Source organism: Strongylocentrotus purpuratus, unplaced genomic scaffold, assembly GCF_000002235.5.
Source record: "Strongylocentrotus purpuratus isolate Spur 01 unplaced genomic scaffold, Spur_5.0 spur5_scaffold_5, whole genome shotgun sequence".
Taxonomy (NCBI): domain Eukaryota; kingdom Metazoa; phylum Echinodermata; class Echinoidea; order Camarodonta; family Strongylocentrotidae; genus Strongylocentrotus; species Strongylocentrotus purpuratus.
This window is the reverse complement of record NW_022145611.1, coordinates 36065365-36083191: the sequence shown is the minus strand read 5'-3', so window position 1 is coordinate 36083191 and position 17827 is coordinate 36065365. Positions and strand designations below refer to the sequence as shown.

At 39.2% G+C, this 17827-nt stretch overlaps 2 protein-coding genes across 5 annotated transcripts; both read left to right on the top strand.

Moving 5' to 3' along the window:
- The first annotated feature begins 837 nt into the window (after positions 1–837).
- LOC100894139 lies at positions 838–6048 on the top strand. Its single transcript, XM_030999189.1, has one exon. It carries the CDS (start codon positions 838–840, stop codon positions 6046–6048), a length of 5211 nt encoding a protein of 1736 aa, XP_030855049.1.
- Positions 6049–7661: 1613 nt separating this feature from the next.
- LOC576514 (ankyrin repeat and SOCS box protein 3) lies at positions 7662–13871 on the top strand. Of its 4 annotated transcripts, none has more exons than XM_030999464.1 (8): positions 7662–7794; positions 9098–9318; positions 9933–10088; positions 10685–10930; positions 11442–11613; positions 12023–12433; positions 12956–13188; positions 13725–13871. In XM_030999464.1, the coding sequence occupies exons 2-8, from the start codon at positions 9111–9113 to the stop codon at positions 13859–13861; spliced, it is 1563 nt and encodes a 520-aa protein (XP_030855324.1). In that variant the 5' UTR covers positions 7662–7794; positions 9098–9110; the 3' UTR covers positions 13862–13871. The 4 variants fall into 4 exon arrangements, with proteins under 4 accessions (XP_030855324.1, XP_030855325.1, XP_030855327.1 ...); XM_030999465.1 differs by having other exon boundaries at positions 7664–7794; positions 9101–9318; XM_030999467.1 differs by having other exon boundaries at positions 7671–7759; positions 9101–9318.
- The last annotated feature ends 3956 nt before the right edge of the window (positions 13872–17827 follow it).

The following is a 17827-nucleotide window of genomic DNA, read 5'->3' as shown; positions in this document are numbered from 1 at the left end:
ACCGTGATGTAATTAAAGATATAATAATAAAGGAAAAAATTGTGTTTTGGGACAACTAAATCAGAAAAAAAACCTCAATAAGTTTGATTTGAAGTTTGCTGCGTCAGGAACGACATAGACTATCTTGGTATTTACTTTTACTCCAAATTACGACATATATTTTTTGAAGTACCGATTCGGTTCTGCATCCCGCGTATTCAGTTTCTTACATTGAATGGGTAGACTATGACTGAGTATTTTATTAAAATGAGATTGGATTTTTTCTTCTTCACCAAGACAGAAAGAGATGCGATGGAATTGGCAAGTATGGCAACATTAGTCACATTTGACAAATAGCCATTTATAATATCAAACAAAGAAAAAGAAGTTAAAGGTAATACAAAGTTTTGGAATGGTCATGAATTTGGTTCAAATGAACACTGATTGGAAGTATATGCGATCCTACAATACTCAGTGATCGTTGGCACGGTTGAAATCGAGTCTAAAGTGATTGTTGCATACGATGTGGGGTATTATGACGTCAGAAGCGAAGTTTTGGTTATTTTGGGTTTAGCCATAGAGGGCAGTTGCGAATTTGTTAGGGAAACTAAAACACGTTGTTGCAGTTAGTTATCGGCACTGAAAGTGCACCATTTTTTGGTATTTTGACACAAGCCCAATGTTGTTGAATCTTGCACCTGCCAGTTTGGAGTCTTGGTATCACAAAAGGGTGTCGCTGTGTTATTCATTCGTCAATGGTGTCTTTTGGTTAAGTGAATTAATCGTCAATCGTCAATCGTCAATCACATCAGTTCAACAACAGCTTGGTAGTGAGAGCTACAAGTCAAGAACGTCAAGATGAATACCATCAGTGAAGATGGTAATAATGAGACTGTGAAGTCCAGTGACGAGCTGGTTGGCCTTGGTGGTGCTGTTAACGTTGATGACATCACACCGCATGATTCAGTGAGCCAATGTGGGGGAAGCACTACTATCTCCACGTCATCCAAGTCCTCAAGGCTAAAGGCTATGGCGAGAAGGGCTGCTCTTGAGGCAGAAGCTGAAGCCTTAAGAGAGCAACAGGAGCTCGAGATGGAAGAATTCCGCTTGAAGCAACGCAAAGCCCAGCTTTTGCTGAAAACCCAGTTAAAGGTTGCTCAAGCTGAAGAGAGGGTGTATCAGCAAGATAATGCTCCATATGCACAGTCTGTTGCAGGAACAGGTGGACCTACTCCCGCAAGGTCATTCGTTGTGCCTTCAATCACGAATAACTACAAACCTGTTATGATGAAGCCAGATGAGGACGAAACTGTACCTTCTCCTCACACACAGATGGAAATGCTGCTGCTGCAATTACTGGAGCAAGGACAACGACAACAGCGGGGGCTGTTAGAGTCTGTATCCCTTCCTCATGCCACTCTGTCTACCTATCAAGGTGATCCGCTGAAGTACCATGAGTTTTGGAGGTCCTTTGAGAACAGTGTTGACCAAACTTCAGTAGACGACGCTGTCAAGCTGACACGCCTCCTGCACTATTGTGCTGGCGACGTTAAGAAGTTGCTTCAACCATGTATGATTATGAAGCCTACAGAGGGCTATCACAAGGCAAGGATTCTACTCAAAGAAAAGTATGGAAATCCAGTAATGATTGCTCATGCCTGGCTTAGAAAGGTTACTGAAGGAAAGAACATTGCTGCACAAGACAAACATGGACTAGCTGAAATGGCGGATGAAATCCAGATTTGTGTGCAGACGCTAGAAGCAGTAGGTCAGGCATCTGAGCTGACTTCTCAACATGTTCTGCTGAAGATAGTAGAGAGGCTACCATACCATCTGAGGACAGGATGGTTAAAAGTTGTAGGAAGAGCTAGAAAAGAGGGTCGACTTCCAGCTATTACGGATTTGGTTGCATTCTTGCAACAGATTGCAGATGAAGAGAATGACCCTGTCTTCGGTAGGCTGACAATTAGAGATCAAGGCAGTAAGATGTCAGCATTTAAGAAGTCTGGGAAGACATCGAGAGGGGTCTTTACTACTAGTACAGATGCTGAAGGCAGCAAGACACGGAGCTGCATTCAGTGCGGTGGAGAGCATTCCTTATTCGGCTGCAGTGAGTTTAAGCAACTCAAGATTGAGGACAGGCTTAAACTGGCCCAGAAGGAAAGATTGTGCTACAATTGTTTGAAGAAAGGTCACGTGACCAGGGACTGCAAGTTAAATAGGACATGCTCAGTAAGTGGGTGTAACAGGAAACACACCAAGTTTCTACACCTTATCAGACAGCCTTCACAGACTGATAGCACGGAGTCTCGGAGGGATATCGGAGAGTCATCAAGTGATGCCAGGAATTCACCAACGTCATCTGAAACAGAGGCAACTACTCATCACTCGTCATCCTCTCATGTTGCTGAAGAAAGTTGTAGTGTCATAGGGGCCGGTAGTAAAGTAGTGCTACCTATTGTTCCCGTTCGAGTACGAGCTAGAGGGAAAGAGGAGTATTTTGACACTTATGCCTTGTTAGACACATGTTCAACATCAACATTCTGCACTTTGGAGTTGACGCGTAAGATCGGGGCTGAAGGCACAGAGCAGAGCCTTTCCATGTCGACTCTAGACAAGTCAAGGATTGTCACAACATGTAAAGCAGTCAACCTGGAAGTTGAAAGTCTGTCAACTCAATATAGAGTCAGTCTCCATCATGTATTAGCCAAAGAGAAGATAAATGTTAGCAGTGCACTTGCTGCTGATAGAAGTGACATTCGCCAATTTGCCCACCTTGCAGATCTGAATCTACCGGCTGCTAGACCTCAAGACGTCATGCTACTAATTGGACAAGATGTGCCAGAAGTATTGGTACCAAAGGACGTTAAGTATGGCGAACCCGGGCAACCTTATGCTGTGAGGACGGCATTAGGATGGACCGTGAATGGACCAGTTGGGAACCGGCACAGAGACCATGACATATCGTCAAGCTTTATTTCCAGTGATGCTAATTTGGAGCTTCAAGTGGAAAGGTTCTGGTCACTTGAATCAGGGTCGCTAGCAGAACAATCTAAGTGTATGTCTGTCAATGACAAGAGAGCTCTGAGAATTTGGGAGGATAGTATCCAGAAGAAGGGTGATCACTACCAGTTGTCTATACCCTTCAAAGAGAGACCCCAAGAACTGGCTGACAACATATATGTAGCAGAGAAAAGGCTACAGAGTCTTGGTAGGAGATTGAGGCGAGATGAGGATCTACACAGACGATATACCAAGGCTATGTCAGGATTGGTGGAGGATGGATATGCAGAGAGAGTAGAAGAAAGGAATGCAGGTTCAGGCAAACCTGTTTGGTATCTTCCTCACCATCCTGTTGAGAACCCTAACAAGCCGGGCAAGACAAGAATTGTGTTTGACTGTGCATCTACATACCAGGAAAGATCGCTCAATGATGCAGTTTTGCAAGGCCCTGACTTAACAAACACACTTCTGGGTGTTCTCTTGAGGTTTCGACAGGAGCCGATTGCCATTATGGGGGACATCCAAGCGATGTTCCATCAAGTACAAGTCCCGCCTGATGAAAGAGATATGCTGCGGTTTCTCTGGTGGCCAGAAGGAGATATTGAGAGACAGCCAATGGTCTACAGGATGTGTGTACACCTCTTTGGAGGGACCTGGTGTCCCAGTGTTTGCAGCTTTGTACTGAGGCATACCGCTGAAGACCAAGCCGAAGAATTCTCCCCAGACGCAGTAAACGTGGTAAAACGCAACTTTTATGTTGACGACTGCCTGGTATCAGTGAAGGAAGAAGATAAAGCAGTTCAACTCGTAGATGAGCTGAAGAGAATGCTGAAAGGAGGAGGTTTCAACCTCACAAAGTGGCTAAGCAATAGCCCAAAGGTAATGGAGTCTGTGCCTGCTCATGACAGGGCAAAGGAAGTGGAAGGACTCGACTTAAGTTATGATACCTTACCGATTGAGAGGGCCCTGGGTGTCAAATGGAACATTGAACTAGATACCATGACGTATGGAATCACCCCGAAACACAAGCCCTGTACCCGTCGTGGAGTGCTGAGTGAGGTTTCCTCGGTATATGATCCGTACGGATTTGCAAGCCCATATGTGTTGAATGCCAAGATCATTTTGCAAGAGCTCACGGCTATGAAATTGGATTGGGATGAGCCATTGCCAGAGAAGCAGCGTGAGAGCTGGCTGAACTGGAAGAGAGATCTGCTGCTTATGGAGGATTTCAACATCAGCAGGTGCCTAAAGCCTCATGATTTCGGAGATGTGACGGAGTACCAATTGCACCACTTTTCTGATGCTTCAGAGAGGGCATATGGTGTGGCCTCTTATCTCCGAGTGACGAACCAGGAGGGCAAGGTCTATTGCAGTCTAGTAATGGCCAGGACTCGGCTCACTCCGCTGAAGAGAGTTACGATACCTAGACTGGAATTGATGGCAGCGACGCTTGCTGTGAGACTCGATGGTATGCTGAGACGTGAGCTAGACTTCACCCTGAGTGACTCTGTGTTCTGGAGTGACAGCACTATAGTGCTCCAGTATATCAAGAATGTGGAAAGACGATTCCACACATTCGTCGGAAACAGGATTGCAGTAATCCATGAAGGATCTGACCAAAAGCAGTGGCACTACGTCAACACTCGGCAGAATCCGGCTGACGATGTCTCAAGAGGGATGACAGCTGAGGCGTTAACAACCAGCGAGAGATGGGTGAGTGGACCCAGCTTCTTATGGTGTGAGAATGAGTCAAGGCCTGCAAGTCAAGTCTTAAATGATGTCAGTCTAGATGGCGACCCTGAAGTTAAGAGCAAGGACAAGGCTGGGGTTTATATGACAACTCTCTCAGAAGAAACTGCCTTAATGAACAAACTTCTTGAACACTACTCCTCGTGGCACAGGTTGAAGAAAGCAGTTTGCTGGCTACGGAGGTACTTGAAATGGCTGAGATGTAAATGTACACAGGGTCCTGAAGGCATTTCAGCTGAACTTTTGCATGGAAGCTTGGTGGTGGAAGAGATGAAGGACGCAGAGGAGAAAATTCTGCAATATGTACAAGCAGTCAGCTTCCCTCATGAGATGTCAACCTTGCAGGCTGAGCAGAATGACAGTGCACACCAAGAACAGAGCTGTAAATTGGTCAAGAAGACAAGTCCAATCTACAAGCTAGACCCAAGGATGATAAATGGCCTACTGAGGGTAGGAGGAAGGCTTGGCAAGGCAATGTTGCAAGAGGAGGCGAAGCACCCAATTATACTTCGCAATGATAGTCATGTCGCCAAGCTTATCCTGAGTGAAATCCATGAGGCATCGGGACATAGTGGCAGAAATCATATGTTGTCTTGCCTCAACCAGAAATATTGGATTCCTGCTGCTGGCTCTGTGATCAGAAGGATACTGACTAGATGTGTTGTGTGCAGAAGGCAGCGAGGGAAGGTTCTTGAGCAAAAGATGGCGGACTTGCCAGTTGACCGGCTTATTTCAGATGAGCCCCCCTTTTCAAGAGTTGGAATTGATTATTTTGGACCGTTGGAAGTGAAAAGGGGTCGGAGTGTCGTAAAGAGATATGGGGTGCTATTCACATGTCTTACTGTGAGAGCAGTGCACCTTGAGATGGCAGATTCCCTTGACACAAGCTCTTGCATTAATGCTATCAGACGCTTCATTGCACGCAGGGGAAATGTGAGAGAAATTAGATCTGATAACGGCACTAATTTGGTTGGAGCAGAGAGAGAACTGAGGACCGAAATACAAAGTTGGAACCAGGCTCAGATACATGATACATTGTTGCAGAAGAATATCAAATGGACATTCAATCCACCCGCAGCTAGTCATCATGGAGGGGTGTGGGAACGCCAGATCCGAACTGTGAGGAAGCTGCTGTGTTCCTTGGTTAAGCAGCAAACCCTGAATGATGATTCATTGCATACACTCTTCTGTGAGATTGAAAGCATCATGAACAGCCGGCCAATCACTGAGGTGTCCAGTGATGTAAATGATGTGGAAGCCTTAACTCCGAATCATCTGCTTCTACTCAATGCAAAATCACCACTGCTTGTTTCTTGACTAAAATCGACCAACTTATTCCCGTTTGGAAATTATATATCACAACTACATATTATGAAATTTTTATATTTAATTTATCTCAAAAGCTGAAGTGTTTTAGAGGCTAAATGTTCTAATGCTTATAATACATCTACAGGGGCATCCAAATATATCAAAATTGTAAGTAATCACTATATCCAGCCAATTATCAAAATTTCCCAAAACTTTATATTACCTTTAAGTTATAGGCCTACGTGTTACTTGACGTTCTTTTGCATAAAATTAGGAATATTAAAACTCGGTAGTGATAATGGTATTTGACATCTTGTTCAGTCAAGTGTTATAACACTTGACATTAAATCAATTAAGGAAATTAATTTAGTCCCAAAGAAGTCAACAATATGTACATCTTCCATCGCACATTACGGGCAGTTACAAAGTGATTTATTTATAAAACTCATTTATATATATAAAGTGAGATATATAGGCCTATCATGATATATATATATATATACATACATACATTGAAATTACATCATTTACTCACCTTTTGCTAATTATATGAAACGGCGACGGTAAGCATATTGTATTTCCCGATCTTGTTAAATTTCGGGCATATTCATTTTGTGGAAAAAAAACTTCTTTACCAGTGAGTTTGACCATGTAAAGGCCTACCGATTTTTGTAATATGTATAATCTGGTATAAAAAACATATTTTCTAAAATTGCTGTTTATAAAACAAAAAAGTGCTGTTAGTTGATGAGGCGTAGGCCTAAGACTTTGTGCATTGTAAATAGACTTTTCAGCTGAGTTCATTGCTCTTCAGTCCCATATTCTGTCAAATTATTATTATATATATCTCTCTATTCTATTATATCATTTCACACTTTATATTTATGGTACATTTAATCATAAATAATATATTATATAAACCTTATGGATGGTATACGAAATGAGCATTTGACAAACTGGGAATTAGACTGACTGGCAATTAGAACAAATGAGTGATAGACCAAACGGGTAGTAGGCTTATTGGAGGCTATATTGAAAACAAATGGAAATTAGACCAACTGACTATTAAAGGTCCATAGACCAAATGATAATTAAGTAGACGAAATGATTATTAGACCATGTGGATAGTAGACGCCGGGTTGGGTGTACAGACCGTATGGGAATAGACTAAATTGTTTTCGGGTAGTAGACGAACCGTGGTTCAGTGAAGACCAAACGATAGTAAGCACATTTTTTTTTTTTGGTCCTCGGAAATTTTAAAATTTGCACCCCCCCCCCCCCCCCATTGAGCGCCAGGGGGGGGGGGGCCAACCCCCCAAAAAGGTAAAAATCACGTGATTTTACATGATTTTTTTTTTCTCAAAGGGGGGCCCGGCCCCCCTCCCCCCCCCCCCCCCTCCCCGATGGCCATGACTGTGTTCGTGCGCGTTAGAGCCCATGCATGTACTACATTTTTTGTATTTTCAATCAATTTATTTTTGTTTTTATTTCTAAACATCGGGCTAAACATTTAATTATGTCACATCTCGAATCACCTTTACTATGTGCACGCCCAGTTGCCTTTTAGTGTATGCTTATGAGACACCATAGATAGTGCTCGATAAATATGACCTCTAATTTCAGTTCTCTTCTGATAGTAGGTGCTTGTGAGAAAAAAGGCGAAGGGATTTGTGGAGATGCCTCGCTGCATCTAATTTCTTTACTTGAGCAGTCTTGAGAGGTAGTTTTATCAGCTGAACCTGGCTGAGCTGAGCAGTGAGTGACTGACTTGTTGCATTTTCATGCCCATCTTGTTTATCATAATATTAATAGGAATTCCATTATAGCCTGGCGCTGGCCAGACTCGCCGGATTCACTTCCTTGCGAGCGATGTCATCATGTCAATGTGTATATAGACCCTAGGCCCCTATTCTGATACCGGTAGACTATTTACTAAACATTGTTAATGATATACTAATCTACTGATCTGCTGATCTAGCCAAGAGTAGGCACAAAGTCACTCGCAGGCACCATATTTCTGGCATAACTCTTACTTCTAAGGTCATAATATTTACTAGTTAGGTCTATAGATAAATAGTACATGTATGAATTATGATGTGTAGATCTAGGCCTAGACTACATAATTCATTTGAATATTTGTGATTTTTTTTTTTTTTTTTTTCTTCAATAAGTGTATGAGGCCTTGTGTCGTTGTGAGTTGTACGTTTTCAGTAAATTATTTAATGAAACTTGTGGAAGTGCAAGCAAGGGGGGGGGGGAGTCACTTCTTCGTTGACATCATGTTTATCTTTGAAATGTTGAATAAATAATCAATGATGATATAGGCCTATAATAGATAGATCACAAAGGGACAATGAAAAAGCAGAAATAACACCAGTGACAGTTTTTATCAGCTAAAAAAATGTTTGACACTCTGCCTGAGGTTTAATATAATAGAAGACCATTTTAGATCACAATCCTCACTGAATCCTGTAAAAAAAATATGGGGGATAAACTGTGTAAGGTACGTAGACGGTCAAAGACGGGTGAGCTTAGAAATTGAAGTGAGAAATCTCCAGTGCGTCGAATAGGGCCAAGCACATATCTTTAGATTACCCAATTTTCTAATTTACACTCCTCCAGAATCACTATCAGAAATTGTTTCATCCTCCATGACATAGAGTTCATGTTATTTAAGGGCTTGGTGGTAACGTAAAATATGAATATCATATTCACATTATCACCAAGCCCTTAAGGCTAGGAAGTTATGAATGTTGGAAATATAAGATCACTAAGTGTATGCAAATCTCAAATTGGTGGTTCGGTCAGTGGATTGTAACATCATTTATTTTTGCTTTTCTTGTAAGTTCCTTCTCCATTGGGGCACTACTCAAAATATATTATAGATGGCATGTAATGATAGGTCCTCTAAAAAGAATAGACCCTCCTGAGCAATGAACTTTTAGTCATTTTATATCACATTGACATTACCGCTTCAGCCAATTTGAAATGCTCATACGTTGATGAACCTCTACAAATCTAGGTTAAGATGATTTATCTTATTTTTTTTCTTGGGCAGAAGATCCTCTACTATGGACTTCACAGAGACGTACCTGGACACCTGCTCCAGTGTAACAATGGCCATTAGGGCAGGTAGTCGTCCTGGATTGCTGAGGCTGATTCGACAAGGCAAACCTCTGGATGCACCGGATAACAGAGGCTGGAGGCCTATCCATGAAGCAGCAGCAGCAGGCAATGTACAGTGTCTTCAGTTGCTTGTTAATCACTTTGATGAAGAAGGTATGGAATTCATAAATGAGGAAAAGTTGACTGAGAAAATGATAAAAAAGTAATGATAAAAATAAAGCAATAATTGTGAAGAAATCTCAATATTACAATACCAGGGGGGTGTTTCACAAAGAAGAAGACCGACTTAACTATGCCAGGGCGTTCATGCCACTGTTTGCTCTCACCGTTATGATCTTTAGATTTTAAAAAATTCTTCAATAATGAATTATAAAAAAAAGTTAATTCTGTAGATTTGTGACCGTGATTTGTAATTGTGTACGTCCTTTAAGAGACCAATGGCAATAAATGGTGAGAGCAAACAGTGGCGTGAACGACCTGCCATAGTTAAGTCCGGCTTAAAGCCTCCCCAGATCTTAAGATAGCTCTTGTGTTTAAAAAAAAAAAGAAAGAAGATATATATATCTTTTATGCTGTTGACAATACCTTTCTCAAAAATTATATTGAAAGAGTAAACCTTTTTCACCATCTCACTTTTTCTGATGTCCCTAACCCTTTGAATACTAACTTTTGATCGACTCAATTTGAAGCATGAAGAAAAGATGAATGAGGTGGATGTAATGAAATGAAGTAGCATTCAACTGCTCTTTCTTATGTTTTGCATGTAGATGTGAAAGATGAGCTTAACCAGCGGACCTTTGAGGGAGAGACACCGCTGTTTCTGGCAGCCAAAGCAGGTCACCATGATGTAGTTTCTGTACTTCTGCAGAATGAAGCAGACCCAAATATATCCAATAATGAAGATGGTTCTTCTATTTTACAAGGTACCTCAATAACTTCAACTTCTTCCTCTTCCTCTTTACAATCTTCATGTCTTTGTGGCGATGTGCTTTGTGTGTGTGTTTGTATATCATAATGTATCTGTCCTTTGTTTTACTGCCTGTATATTCCTTTGAGTCTCCCCCCCCCCTCACACCCCTCTCTCTCTCTCTCTCTCTCTCTCTCTCTCTTTCTCATTCTCTCTCATTTATTCATTCACTCTTTCAGGTTCTTATAGTGAACACTTCCTAAACCGTAGCAATACTTCAGCGTTGTGGATAGTTGTAATACAAATAATTTCCAAAAGCACACAGATCGATGAAGTGGTGGAGACGAGGATGTGACGTAGACGAAGAAATGTCATGAAAGCTAGTCATCATTTTTAGCTATGGAATCACTGTTGAGAGAAACTACTATTAAGTACGCTAGTTCTCTGTAATATGAAGTTGTGTTGATTCATTGTCAGTCTGAGCTGTTATTGTCCAGTTTTATTTTTAGTCATTAATTAACTAAATATTTCTTTTTGTAAATTCAAGTGAAGTAAATGTGATCTTATTCGATAGATACCCTTTTCTTTTTAATCCTATGCTTACATGAATAGCTGTGTGTGGGAACCACATCCGTTGTGTGGAGCACCTGACCAGGGCAGGGGCAGACCTGAATGCAAAGTACTACAATGGTTGGACACCTCTACACGAGGCCGCTAGCCAAGGGAATGTAGCCATCACTGAATATTTACTCAATGCTAATGCCAACATAGGAGCAAAAGATGATCATGGTATTCAGCCTGTCTTTGTAGCAGCTCAATATGGCAAGCTTGACTGCCTCACTATGCTCCTAGATAGAGGTATGTAGATATACCCACACTACGGTACATTTGTATAATAATAAAGATATTGACAAATATTTCAACTCTGTAGGCACAGAATGCTAATGATATGCTAGCTTTAGCAAAGCTTCTATACCTCATAATATCTGTGATATGGTGCTCAAGCATTTAATGGAAGTACTTCCTTGCTTAAATGTAGATAAGCAGTGTCTTTAGCTGGGATTTGAACTGTCTCCTATCACTGACATATCTGACCTATCACCTAAACCACAACATTTAGTGATTTGTGTCCTTCATTCAATGTGAAGTTAATACAGTACCTAAAAGCCACAGCTGATAGTTTTGCCTTTTAGTTGGGTTTGCTCTACTCTTTACTACATTGAAATACTCTACAAATCTTAAAAATCCTAAAACTGGTTCTGGCACAAGTTCTGGTTTTTAGGCAATAAAGATGGTAGAAGATGTAATTACCAAGGAACATTTGTTGATATGCTGCATACAAATGTCATATTTACCTGTCTTATTACAGGAGGTGATACCAACAGCCAGGCTCAGGACAAAGCTACTCCATTATACATCGCTACTCAGGAGAATTATGTTGATATAGTCAAATTGCTCTTGGAGAGGGGAGCGAGCCCAAAGATAACAGTGGAAGACGGGTATCTACCTATTCATGTCGCTGCATACAAAGGACACAATCAGTGAGTTCACAATACGCTGTCATTAAATGCAGATTCAGAATGATTTTGTTTTGGTCTTCAAATAAGGTTAACAGTGGTAGGGCTGTTCTATTGTTCAAAACATCTCACAATCACTATCCTATCACATGAACTTTATGATGAATAATGTAAGATAACTCATTGATTTTAGAGCCTGGAGGTAAAGTGTAAATTAATCAAGGATACATGAAAGTATTGATTCTGAAATAATGGACATTAATTTTAGAGACAATATTGAGTTTTCAAGATTGCAGAAGAAACAATGAAGCACCATTATAATTGATTGTAGCTTCTGTTATATATCTTTGATTTGTTTGTTGTTGATTGCATGTATATGAAGAACTGCTGAAAATCAAAATAATCATGGATTGTTATAATCTGTTCTTTGTAGATGCCTGGAGCTACTATTAGACCACTATGATACTTACACAACACTGGACTGCCCCGACACACCCCTCCATCTAGCTATAGAGGGCGGGCAAAGAGAAACCGTCAAATTCCTGATCGAACATGGCTTTGATGTGAACACGGGTTGGAAGCTCCCTCGAGATCAGTTAGAGAAAGTGCGCAACACCCGCCCCCACTTCTTGCCCCCGCTTACAATGGCTGTGATGGAGAGGCAGAAAGATCTTGTCCAAGATATGCTTGCCATTGGGGCGTCGGCTAATTGCAGGGAATTCCCCCCTGTGACAGCCTACAAGTGCCCCTTTTACGCTGCCTTCCCTAGTATTAACATCTTAGACATTCTACTGAAGCATTGCAAGGGAGCTAGATGTCCTCATTCCAAATGGACCATGTTTAGGTAAATATTACTTTTTGTGAAATCAATATTTATGTGTATGTCCTGGGCCCCAATCCTACTATGAATATAAGAGATAGGGACCAGCAAACTTGTGATTGATTAGAATACTTTCTTTTGATTTGGATTTATCGCAACTCTTAACAAGTTTTGAAATCAGTGAAAACTACTGATTTATATTGGATTTTTCACTCTATAGACTATAAAACATATTTAATAGTATTGTTATTATTATTGTTATTGTTATAGATGTTATTATTATCGTTTTTCTTATTGTATTATTATTACTATTATTATTATTATTATTATTATTATTACTATTATTATTAATATCATCATTTGGTGAGTGTCATCTATGTCTCTCCTTCTGGTATAACTGATTGAGATATACAGGTGTACCACTGCATGGCCATTTCTCAATGCTCTGTAAAAAAACAGGTCCCTTCAAGAAAAAGTATTTCTCATATATTATTTCCATCACATTCATTCTCTCTCTCTCTCTCAATTTCTTTTTCCCCCTTCCAGGGTATTCTCTCGTTCCAAGGACCTAGAGGCAATCCAGTTCCTCCTAGATCGAGGCCAGGAGCTGGAGCCTGAGTGTGATGACTGTTCGGGTGACACCAAGTGCTACTGTCCTCTGAGGGATTATGCTGTCGACCAGAAGGACTTCTTTGAGGCGCTCGTCAGGCTGTGGTGGCAGTATGTCAGTTTTCAACCTCGTTGTAAATATGTCATGGATGCTCTCAAGCCACATGTTGGTGAGTGAACATCTAATTCAAAACATTGGATACTAGACCCGAGATAACTCTGCCGGCAAATCTCTGACATTAGTGTTAAACTAAAATCAGATTATATCAACCAGATCAAGATGAATATACAATTTAATTGACATTTTTGTCTCACATAATTGCACAGCATTGAGACATCGCATATTGGAAGTTAATTTGTAACGTTTTTTGAGAAGGGATGTAAGGGGCTTATGCAATGAAATCAAACACTAATTACATCTTAGCTAGAAAACTGAATATCTTTATGTCTCTTCCAAATTACAAATTGCATTTATACACTATATCATGTAGAGGAAGAGTAAGCCCCAGCATTCAGAATATGTGGTACCTCAAGGCTAACTATTTGCAGGGCTCTTTTTTCTCTTTTAAATTTAACATGGTGTTGACCTTTAATAATTCATGGATTGAGTTATGATTATATGATTTATTAAGGATTTATAATTAATTTAAGCAGTCTTTTATATGAACAAGGTTAATGTAGATGTATGTAATGATCTCTGTTTCAGATTGCCCTCGTTCACTGATGCATCTGTCCCGTATGGTTGTAAGGGGTAGGCTCGGCCCTCACAGACTGTATACAGAGAATGCTATCAGAAACCTACCCATACCAACCATCATACAAGACTATCTACTACATAGGTGACAAGAGAAAAGGGAGAAGAGAGTTATATTAGACATAGACATTCAGAGATAGTAAAGAGGGAGAGGGAGAGGAAGAGAGAGAGAGAGAGAGAGAGAGAGAGAGAGGATAGTAGTGTATGGTATTAACATTAAGTTTAAACGAGTGTCGATTGTGTAACACTGATTTAAACCTCCAACTGACCTAAATTTCCAATGTCATATTGAATTTGTAAAAACTTGCCATTGCCTATGTATTTGCTTTGGAAGACTGTGTTAGAATAGGCACCTCTATGAATGTATTTAAAGTTGACTGATTGTATTTCCTGTTTACTTTGTACTTCTTTCAGTTGTGGTTTCGAAAGCCCATAGTCCTACCTCAAAGTAACAATCCCTTCCCCCCCCCCCCCAGCTATTCATAAAGAGTGTATTGACAAAGGGTCAATATTTATCCACAAGTTTAAATTGTATTATTAATATCTTTAATTCTGACAGATTACTTTGATCTAAAGAAGTGTATTGTATATATGATATGATGGCGTAATATATGACAAATACCCCTCTCTTTCAAACAATTTTTTGGGGCCCATTTTTATAAAGAGTTGATAACAATTGCAAGTTATTTGCAATTGATATCCATCGCAACTACGTACATAAGAGATAGGAGTTTGCAAACTTGTGATTGATTGGAGGACTATCAATCGCAACTCTTTATAAATCAGGGGCTTATTGTCACTTTTGGATAAATATATAAATGCTTTTATTTCTCAATAGAATAAACGCATTTGCCTGTTTCAAGTTCTTGCCTCAGAAATGCTTTATATTTAGTTTAGGACTCTTGAACTGATGTTGCTATTATCCGTAATACTTTTACCAGCACACAAATTTGTGTTGAATGAAAGCAAACTGAAATGAGAAATATATATCTGTAAAGTTCAACTCAATTTGTTTATGTTGTTATACCAAGCACTGTAATTGCATTCACCAGCAAGTATTAGTGGTACAAAACATTCTCTGTGTATGTTTGAAATAAGGTTTATTGTGTTCATTTATCATCAGCCATTGATACAATAGGTTTAAACATTTGTTATCCACTGTGAATGTATTCATTTGCTTGTATTGCTTGTATTTGCATTTTGTGTAATGTTTTTAATTAAAATTTCTAATAAGTACTATACATATTCCAGATGTATCTACTAGATTCATAGAAAGAGCTAAAAGGGTATGAGCATAATGAGCTATAACTCAGGCATACATTTTGTTTTCTGTAGGAGAATATATTTGTGGTGACTGTACTATTTGTACACTTTTTCTTTGCCTTTACATTTCTTTCATAGACATGTTTTCCATTGAGTTTTTTAAACCATAAGGCACACTATGCATTCAACCAATATTATTCATTATATAGTTTTCAATTGTGTAATTTATATGGTAATTCATACAAATTGAAATGTTTATATTTCATATCCATAAAAATGACATTTATTCACTTTTTCACTTCACCTGACTCTTTGGAAGAGCTTCACGATATTATTGTATTTGTCTAGTCTTTTAATTTGAGTGTACAGTGCAACAAAACTGTAAGAAGAGTTATCCTCATTATAAATCCAATTTTTGCAGATTTGTGTTTATTCTCTTTCACAGATGAGAAGGAAATGTTTATCCTCTGTATGTTTAATAACATAATAGTTATTCTGAGTACCCAGGCATAGTTTAGTTTCATGTTGATTCTTTCCAATTTAAAAGGATGTAAAGGGGGGAAAGGATTTCATTCTTGGTTTCTATTTCTCAACCCAAAAAATCGTTTTGAGTGTATCGATTTATGCCCATCAGGAAATATTTGTATAAACAAATTATTTGCAAAGGCACTAAGGACTTTTTCTGTTGTAACAGAGATAGGATAGCTTGGAATAATGTGTAATGAATGTACTTCCAACAGGAACATTCGGTTTTGTTATATTTCAGTTCTGTTTTGTTTTATCATTATAGCATACTTTTATTTTATGTTCTTTGTGCAATTGAATTTTGAATACAATAATAATACTTCAAAGGGTAATATGATCTGTCTTTAATGAGTCAACTCCATTGTAATATGCTGCAAAAGTTTAATGGATGCATTTGGCATAACTGTTATTGTGTGTGAAATGGAATAATTGAGTTACTACATATTACATAATGACAAGAATATTACACAATAACAGTTTTATTATTATCAATACAGACAGAATGATAGCATTTTGACATATAAAAGAGATAGAGAGAGAGAGAGAGAGAGAGAGAGAGAGAGAGAGAGAGAGAGAGAGAGAGAGAAAAGGAGAGACTGAGAGAGGAGAGTCGGGGGAGGGGATGCATCATAGAGGTACTTTGTGAAAGTCCATGATAGGCACATTACTTTGGGTTTTTTCTCTATTTCTTTCTTGGGGATGGGCCCCTTACTGACTTAAACACCCAAGGCTATTTCTAAAAACGACGAGAATGAAATAACTTTAATTGATTAAAATTTTAACAGAGAGTAATGAAAATGATAATGCAATGTGATTTCCACCAGATATACCAGATCATGACTTAAATATATTCTAAAGTAGAAGTAAAAGGTAGACACAGTTTGATCGATGAAGCAACATCCCCCCCTATACCCTCCCGTTAGAAATGAGTTATGAGAATACAACCCAGTCGCATATTCCGACTTTCCTTTAATTTATTCTTCTGATCTATAATATGCGATGTTTCGGTATGCCTAATCCTCTCTCGAGGACAGAGTTATACAAATAAGTTATTACATGTACCACCTAACAATCAATGTACACGCGTAATACGTCATCTATTCATTATTTTATCGCATTTTGCGTTGAGTAGTGCTGGTGCCCTTTAGAGTGGTTAATTGCCTTTATCTCTATTGATAAGTCAGTCAGCATAACTGCCCTGACAAGTACCCCTATATTTTTTCACCCTCCTGATCATGAGTTGGCCCCTCCCTATATATCGATCAAAGGGGACAGCTATATGGCGCAATGCGGATGTGCTTATATTCCGGGTATTTTAACATACTTGCTTATTCCATCAAGACTATGCCTGAATGCGTTTCATGTATATTGCTTTATATTTCAAGGTTTAATTGCCTTCCGCCTGTAACGGAACCAATCCGACTGAGTTAGATTAATTAGATTCTACCAGAAATCAGTATTCCGTAAAGGGGCTGCTTTGAACATGGTTCGGGCTGGTTTGCGGAAAGAAAGTAAACGAAGTAGCCCTATACTTACAGTGAGAACAACACAATACGCTCTTTAAATAATCAACTGAAAATATATGGAGAATTACTGGTCAACTAGATGTTTGCCTGTTTTGTTTTGTTGGCCTTAGTTTCTGTAAAATGTATGAAGACACTCTGTTTTCACAATCCGTTGCCCTCTTCAAGCGACTCTCACTTGAGGGGTTCATTAAAAAGATCAAGTTAGGAATAAAACCGAGTTATTTTGTATACAACTTAACTGATGCCACGTATTACCGGCAATAAACCGGTTTACTATTTAACATATTCACGGATTTGTATGGATGTTTTTTGACGAGTTATTCCATTAACCTCTTATAAATGAATGAACTACAGTGCTCGGAATGCAGTCTGCATATAACATACATGTTGCTATGTCGACCAAGGCTCGGGCAAGCTTTCGGGTTGTCTAGAACAAACTTTGTTTAAAAAGTATGCATACACTTTGAATATTTTTTTATTTTTTTATCTTGATAAGTTTTATTGGTCAGAAAACACAATGATTCACAAAATATGCTTTACATCGTTTTGCAGAAAAATAATGAATAATCATATTGTTTCACACTTACAATCTTGTGGTTTCACATTTCAGTGTAACATTAAAAAATATAGCATGATACTTCTGTATAACCCGGCCGCACAGACGATCGACCACAAGACCGACACTAAATGGAAAGAGAGAGGCCAAGTAACTTTGAATATGTTAGTAAACTGGTCTATATT

Excerpts from the sequence above, each read along its gene's own strand:
- LOC100894139 (XM_030999189.1), top strand. The coding sequence starts at position 838 with ATGAATACCATCAGTGAAGATGGTAATAATGAGACTGTGAAGTCCAGT.
- LOC576514 (XM_030999464.1), top strand. The coding sequence starts at position 9,111 with ATGGACTTCACAGAGACGTACCTGGACACCTGCTCCAGTGTAACAATG. Across the intron at positions 10,089-10,684 it reads TGGTTCTTCTATTTTACAAG|CTGTGTGTGGGAACCACATC; the intron begins GTACCTCAATAA and ends TTACATGAATAG. Across the intron at positions 13,189-13,724 it reads TGCTCTCAAGCCACATGTTG|ATTGCCCTCGTTCACTGATG; the intron begins GTGAGTGAACAT and ends TCTCTGTTTCAG.